Genomic DNA, 7,546 nt, shown 5'->3' with positions numbered 1-7,546 from the left:
ATTTCGAGTGAATTTTCTTTTATGGCCAAACGGGTTTCAAGTGAAAGAGAAAGGTAATAAGAGTCATAAAACTAACTTGGTTTTAGAAGATATGCGTCACTAAAAGTTGTAGAGCAATAGAATTCTTTACTCTTAATTAAAAGTTTGAGGTTCAAGTCTAAGAAATGTACAAGTGAACTTTTTTTTTTTAATATAATAAGTTTTATGTAGGGCGAATTATAATTAATTGGAAGTGTGTATTTGATAGTGGAAGATTATTCCCCAAAAAAGGAACGAGTGCACCCACAATACGCGAGTTGGGTAGACTTAACTGCCATAACCATTTACCCACCATTCACAGCATTTAAAGTTTCTTTAAAAGAGTTTTATTTCCATTCAGAAAACTGAGTGACTGAACCAAAAAACTTAAGCAAAATTCATACTATCAACAATGGCGTCTTCAGCTATAGCCTCAAGCTCCACATCTTTCATCAACAAGGTATGTGTCTACACAAGAAATAAACTTGAAGCCTGTATTCATCAAAATTTAAATTAACTTTCTTGAAATTTGAGTGACTCAATATTTTCTGATTTTTCTTTTATTTGACATGCAGAAAGATGTAGGACTGTCAGCTTTCTCATCACAGCCTTCGTTTTGCATTCAAACTGCCAAGAAGAAAATGGTTTCCAAGAAAATATTCTCTGTGATGTTACCACAACAGAGTGAACGCAAACCAGCTACCACTGGCTCAGTTGAGTATTTTGATTGTTTGAAGTTTATTTATTTTTGAATAAAGATTTGGATTTTCCAAGAAAAAAGTTCAAAAACATAGCATATATAAGTTGGAGGCTGCACTCAAAATGTTGCCTAATGTTTAAAGTGATGCACAAAAGTCCTGTCCAACACACTCACTCTATATATTTAGGCCTAACAGCTTGTTTGGATCCTAGTTACCTATTGTATTCTATCGTATTGTTACTTTAAATACAATGTTTGTTTTGATTGTTACTTAAATTTTATTGTATCGCATCATTAAATCCGTCATTACGTAATGACGAAAAGTGCCACTTTATGTAACAAACGATTTGGTGTAGCCGCATCGTTACCTTGTTTTTCCCTCTCATTACCCTACTTTTTCTTTATAATATTGTAAGTTAATTATTCAGTGCATGACATTATGAAATGACGACAAATTATACAATCTATCCAAACATTGTATTCATCAAAACAATACAATATGACATTTAACAACCATCCAAACAAGCTGTAAATTAAATGTGCACCACTTTTAAGAACTTGGAGGACTATTATTGCTCCACTTATACATTAAGATCATTTTGAGGGAACTCCTAAACTTTTATTTATAACTGTGGTGTCCGAGCTAGCTTGCGCGCCCACATCTCGACTAAGAAATCGCATAGTGTTTTTGCCTCCGCTGAGATTTGAACCTGAGACCCATAATTCCCGTCCACTTCATTGACCACATGGATCCGGGAAAATTCCAAACCTAAGGAGTGATATTAGGCTTTTTCTTATTTTTTATATTATGGGTATTTTACTTGAGTGAATCTTGTTTGTGGTGACAATTGACAGGTAAAGACTGGGATGACTATGACGGAGAAGATATTAGCTAAGTCTTGTGGCAAGCCTGAGGTAACTCCAGGTGAAAATGTGTGGGCCAATATTGATGTTCTGATGACACATGATGGTTGTGGCCCTGGCACTATTGGAATTTTTAAGAAACAGTTTGGGCAGAATGCTAAGGTACTGATATGATTTATCCATTTGATTTTTCTATTTGTACTTGACAAGTGATGAATCTGCACAACACCCTAGGCAAAATCCCACGTCGACAAAGACATGGAAGAGATGTTGGATAAGAAGCAACGCTTAGATTTTAGTGATGTGTTTTAAAGCAGTGCGAGCCTATGCTTAAAACAGAAAATATCACTAGTGGTTGGACTGTTACATATGTTTATTAGTGCAAACTTATTTGGACTCCGGTGAATTTAGACTTAGTTATTCTTGCTAGTTTGAATTCTAATCTACTTTAGACTGATATTAGAATTATTTTTGAGGTCACACTGTCCTGCAATCTATAAAAATCTATATATGTAATTGGTTTTAGCTGATAATTTAATTTCATTTTTATCAGTAAACTCACAATTTATGACTATGCATTGAATAGCTTAAAATTTTCCTTACTGCAAAAGTAGGTTTACCATTTCTTGAGTGAATTAAATTGCTGTTCATCCTTTAACTTTTCTTACTCAGTGCTTCTAACCTTTTAAGCTATGTTGCTCGGACTCTCCGAAAATGTTGCCTGGTGCGCGTGTCGATCCTCCAAAAATAGTGCATTTTTAGAGGATCCGACACGGGTACGACAACATTTTGGAGAGTATCAGAAGCAGAGAAATATACAGATTCCATAAACATGTTCTAGATGATAAATTCAAAGCCTTATGTTATTATAGGTACTTGAGTCATTCTTTATGAACATTTTAGTTAACTAGAACTGTGAAGGCCAGAGCTAACAATGTTAAGTATACACATATTTTTCCCAATTAAATATGATGTGCTGTTTTTAATACCATAGGTATGGGATCCTGAGAAGATTGTTGTTATACCTGACCACTTTGTATTCACGGCCAATGAACGAGCACACCGTAATTTGGATACACTGAGGGACTTCTGCACTGAGCAAAATATTAAGTACTTCTATGACATTAAAGATCGTGGGAACTTCCAGGTATGGACATTTTCTCTCTACAGATTCCAACTTCATATAAGCTATTGCTAAACCTGAGTTCTTTAGCAAGTGAAAAAATAATATTAAGTGATTTTTGTATAGGTTAATCCAGATTATAAAGGAGTTTGCCACATTGCGCTTGCCCAAGAAGGTCACTGCAGACCTGGAGAGGTGAAATTTTTTCGCCGACAACCACACTATGAATACTTCTTGACATGTGCTTGCATATACATTAATTTGACTCTGCAAAATCCTTATATTTGTCTTCAGGTTTTGTTAGGCACAGACTCTCATACATGTAATGCTGGAGCTTTTGGTCAATTTGCTACTGGAATTGGCAATACGGATGCAGGTTTTGTGTTGGGTACCGGAAAGCTTTTACTCAAGGTCTGTAAATGCTGCCTAAAGAATGCAGTTTACTATTCATGGTGCAAGATTGTGCTGGTTAATTATTTTTTGGAGTATGTAACTTGCTATTTGGTATTTTCTTATTATTCAAAAGGAGCATAACCTTTGACTATCAACTCTGTGGTTAGTTGACTAATGCACCTTTTTATGAGAAGTTTTGTTCTTTGGCCTTTCATATGCAGTCTTGATTCTTAATTTAAAATTTAAATCAGTGACATGCAATAATGAACATTTAACATTTTCCTCAGTAAAAATTGGACTTCATTCTTGTGATAAAATATAGTGCTGAAAAATTGTTCTTGTTTTACTTCAGATTCTCCACTTACTGCATTACATTACTTTTGGACGATAAATTTGTTCTTCTTTTGCGTCCGACATGATGTTGAGAATCTTCTTTTGCTTATAAGGCTTGAAGGTTCTATTTGACGATAGTTCTGATGCATGTTATAAGAATTGACGGTTTCATAAGTTATTTATCCAGTATCCCTCTTAATATTTTTAGCATAACTTATATTCTTGCTATTGGATATCATCAATGAAATTTTACACCTGTATGATATAGGTGCCTGCAACTTTGAGATTTGTTTTGGATGGTGAAATGCCCAATTACTTGCTTGCTAAAGACTTGATTTTGCAAGTAAGTTATTTTAAGATATTCTGTAGCTCATCTTACGAGCTGAATCGTTGTCTCTTTCTCTGAATTTGATGGTCCGATAAGTTCCTAAGTTCGAATTCTGTTGTCTGTCGATGAATTTCATGTTGCAGATTATTGGTGAAATATCTGTGGCTGGTGCCACATACAAAACAATGGAGTTTGCTGGCACCACAGTTGAAAGCTTGAGTGTAAGCATTCTTGATATTTTTTTACGGAATTAAGCAGGAATATATAGAAGTAGTTAAACATCTTTCGTTGCTCTAATAGATGGAAGAAAGAATGACATTGTGCAACATGGTTGTTGAAGCTGGTGGAAAGAATGGTGTCATCCCAGCCGATAAAACAACATATGACTATCTTAAGGTACTTTTGTACTCAAGACCATGGGTTTATTTCACCTCTTTAAATCCCCCCTCCCCCCCGCGCGCGCGCACAAATCAATAATGTTGTTGAGAATGAAGAAAAAGAGCTGTTACTCCAAAGTTAATGTATTTCTATATTATGCTGTCACAGGACAAGACATCTGTGCCATATGAACCTGTTTATAGTGATGGAGGAGCCAGGTATTCATCGCTGTATACATTTTCTTCTGTAGTTGTAATTTAAATTGAGATTATTCTAGTGTGCATTTCTCTGTGTTGGTCTTGGAAATATCTGAATTATCAACTTTGATTCATGTGACTTGTTATTTCTTGAAGTGCCAGTACATTCAAAATATTTTGCAAAAACAGAAGCAAATTGGTTATGCAACATGCTTCCTGACCTGTCAAAATTGCATGTTCTTTGCTATTTTCCGTCGTTTGAAATTCTACTCTTGTCCAAAATCAGTATTTTGTTGTCATTTGTTGGTTCGTATCGCCATGGCTATATAGTTATGAGATTTATTTTGTGTTTGTCTCAGATTTCTTAAAGAATACCGAATTGATATCTCCAAGTTGGAGCCTTTGGTGGCAAAGGTTAGTTATGCTCTACCCTTTTGTTATTTGTTGAATGCATCACTGGTTAGGAAATTTGATTGTATCAGGTTAACAACATAAGTTTCATATAATTGATAAGATATCAAAAGCTTGTATGTGGATCAATTACATTTCAAAAACAACTAGTATAACAATGATCTCTAGGTTTATTTTCGTCTTGCTCAGTGTTGATTTTTTTTGCGCGCTTTGAAGCTGTGTTTTGATTTCATCTGCTCTAAATGTTCAAAATGTTTTCTGCATTTTGCAGCCTCATTCACCTGACAATCGTGCTTTGGCAAGAGAATGCAAGGATGTGAAAATCGACAGAGTATATATTGGATCTTGTACTGGTGGAAAGACAGAGGATTTCATGTCTGCTGCAAAACTTTTCCAAGTTTCTGTAAGATGTTTGCTCCTTTTTATGTCTCACAAGATAATTGCCTCTCTTCCCTTTTTTTCCAATTAAGGCCTATACGCCAAATATTATTAACAACAACAAACCCAGTGAATACGCCAAATATTATTAGTAAAAAAAATAAACTTGGGCAGCAAAGGTGAAGCAAGTTATCAACCTAATGATTCATTTCATGTTGGATCATGTGTCTTATATGCAAGTCAAAAATTCTGTTTCCCTTTAGACTTGTTGCTGAACTATATTAGCATGTGAAAATATGCAAATGTTACCTTGGAATTCTGATTGTTCCCACTTCTCCCTCTTTTCCTTGTTTTTATATAGCTTCAACTCCTGCTAGATCATTGTCAGTGGCGAAGCTAGGAATTTCCTCAAGGGTGTTCAAACTTAAAAGAAGTGAAAAATATTTCCGACAAAGGGTGTTCAATATGTGTTATATAACTCTAAAACGTAATATTTTACCTATGTACACAGTGCAATTTTTCGACGAAAGGTGGTCAGTTGACCACCCTTATGACCATGTGGCTTCGCCACTGATCATTGTTGTCTCATAATGATCTAACTAGCCACGTCTAGTTAAGCAGGTTAAATTAGATATTCATTCTGTCTAAACAAATGACTGTGGCTGGTGCAGGGAAAGAAAGTGAAGGTTCCAACTTTCCTTGTTCCTGCTACTCGAGAGGTTTGTAATACTATCTTTCAATACTAGCCAACTACGATGTCAATGTACGTAGACGAACTGTATGATGCAAATATTTGAAAATGTTTCAGGTGTGGATGGATATATATAGTCTCCCGGTTCCAGGATCCGGTGGTAAAACATGTTCCGAGATTTTCCAGGAAGCTGGTTGTTATGAACCTGCTAGTCCTAGTTGTGGTGCTTGTCCTGGCGGCCTTCCAGACACTTATGGACGGCTCAATGAACCTAAGGCAAGCTGTTAATTATTTTATCCGAATGGTTAACTTGTTGTTAATATGCTCTCACAGTTAGTGGCGGAGCCAGAATTTTACCAAAGAGATGTCAAAATATTAAAAAAGTAAACACACCGAAAAAGTCGAGGAAAATCAACATGTAGTATATGTACAAAAAAATTAATTTTTACCTAACTGCAGACCGCGAAGGAGTGTCAATTGACACCCCTTCGCATAAGGTGGCTTTGCCACTGCCCACAGTGGGGCAAGTTGGTAATTCTTTTATAAGAATAGTGAGGTACTTGGCTATGATGCTACTAAAAATTAAAAGCCATTGGCTCATTTTAGGCAAAGTAGGATACTGTTACTGAGGTTCTTCCTAGAGCAGGAATTTGTTTAGTGCACTAAAGTCATTTGGTTTGACATTAAGTACCTCACAAGCAGATAGCTAGAGTTAGGATATGTTTATTTAGAGCCAAAAATCAAGGGAAAAATCACAACAAGAGTAGGAATATACCTGCTAAGGAAGATGCAACAGCAGAGAAAGAATACAACAGCACAAACTGAATTTTGTAATCAATCTTTTTGGTATCAAAAGTGAAAGCAATCATGGAATTGTAGGTAAAAAGTTCAATTTTGCTAACTGCATTGTTGGTATTTTACCTGACTATATGATTATTATTTTTCAGGTGTGCGTTTCGACCACAAACAGGAACTTTCCAGGTAGAATGGGGCACATTGAAGGTCAGATATATCTTGCATCCCCATATACAGCTGCAGCATCAGCATTGACTGGTTATGTCACTGATCCTAGAGACTTTTTGATGTGAAGTTGTTGAGAGTAATTCATTCTCAAAGTTGGACAATATGCTTTACACTAGTAGATGAGAGGGGCTAAGCTCTTGCTTTTGATATTATGTTATTCCATTAAAGGGCTGTTTTATTCTGTTTTTCATTTTTTGGTTTTTATGTTTTAGAACTTGAATAATCCTTATATTTTTTGTCTTCTTTTGTTGTATACTTTATTCAGATAGTTGATGTGATGAGAATAAGAAAATTGCTTAAGGTAATATTCCGGCCCAAGACCTCCTTTGAGCTCAAAAAGGACAATATTTGGTGTGCTTTTTTGCTAGTATATATGCACAAATCAACAGAATGAAGAAATGACATTTGTGATAACACATCAACAGGCTTTATTGAAAAAAATATGTTTGTCAAACAATTTTAAAGTTGTGAAGTAGAACAATAGAGTTATTATTATATATATGTAGTTTGGAATGGATCTAACTCTATAGTATACAATATTCAGCCATTTTATGTAATATTCTTTCGGAATATAATATTCGTGAACCATTTTCGTTGTTGTTTTTGTAATCTGTATTAACTAAGTTATAAATAAGTAAATGACTCAAATTATTAAAATAAATAAAATAACAAGATTATTTGAAGATTAATATAATCGCCAATGTTATAT

General features: G+C 34.9%; 1 protein-coding gene across 1 annotated transcript; it reads left to right on the top strand.

The window, feature by feature from the left end:
• Window positions 1-326: 326 nt before the first annotated feature.
• Window positions 327-7,142, top strand: LOC104086475 (3-isopropylmalate dehydratase large subunit, chloroplastic-like). Its single transcript, XM_009590731.4, has 15 exons — window positions 327-478; window positions 594-731; window positions 1,574-1,744; window positions 2,577-2,729; window positions 2,832-2,900; window positions 3,000-3,116; window positions 3,700-3,774; window positions 3,903-3,980; window positions 4,060-4,155; window positions 4,306-4,355; window positions 4,694-4,748; window positions 5,017-5,148; window positions 5,795-5,842; window positions 5,932-6,090; window positions 6,762-7,142. Exons 1-15 carry the CDS (start codon window positions 431-433, stop codon window positions 6,900-6,902), a joined length of 1,530 nt encoding a protein of 509 aa, XP_009589026.1. The 5' UTR covers window positions 327-430; the 3' UTR covers window positions 6,903-7,142.
• Window positions 7,143-7,546: the final 404 nt, after the last annotated feature.

Source organism: Nicotiana tomentosiformis, chromosome 9, assembly GCF_000390325.3.
Source record: "Nicotiana tomentosiformis chromosome 9, ASM39032v3, whole genome shotgun sequence".
Classification (NCBI taxonomy): domain Eukaryota; kingdom Viridiplantae; phylum Streptophyta; class Magnoliopsida; order Solanales; family Solanaceae; genus Nicotiana; species Nicotiana tomentosiformis.
The sequence above is the reverse complement of the archived record's forward strand: the minus strand, read 5'-3'. Positions and strand labels throughout refer to the sequence as shown.

Excerpts from the sequence above, each read along its gene's own strand:
- LOC104086475 (XM_009590731.4), top strand. The coding sequence starts at position 431 with ATGGCGTCTTCAGCTATAGCCTCAAGCTCCACATCTTTCATCAACAAG. Across the intron at positions 1,745-2,576 it reads AGTTTGGGCAGAATGCTAAG|GTATGGGATCCTGAGAAGAT; the intron begins GTACTGATATGA and ends TTAATACCATAG. Across the intron at positions 4,749-5,016 it reads TGGAGCCTTTGGTGGCAAAG|CCTCATTCACCTGACAATCG; the intron begins GTTAGTTATGCT and ends TGCATTTTGCAG.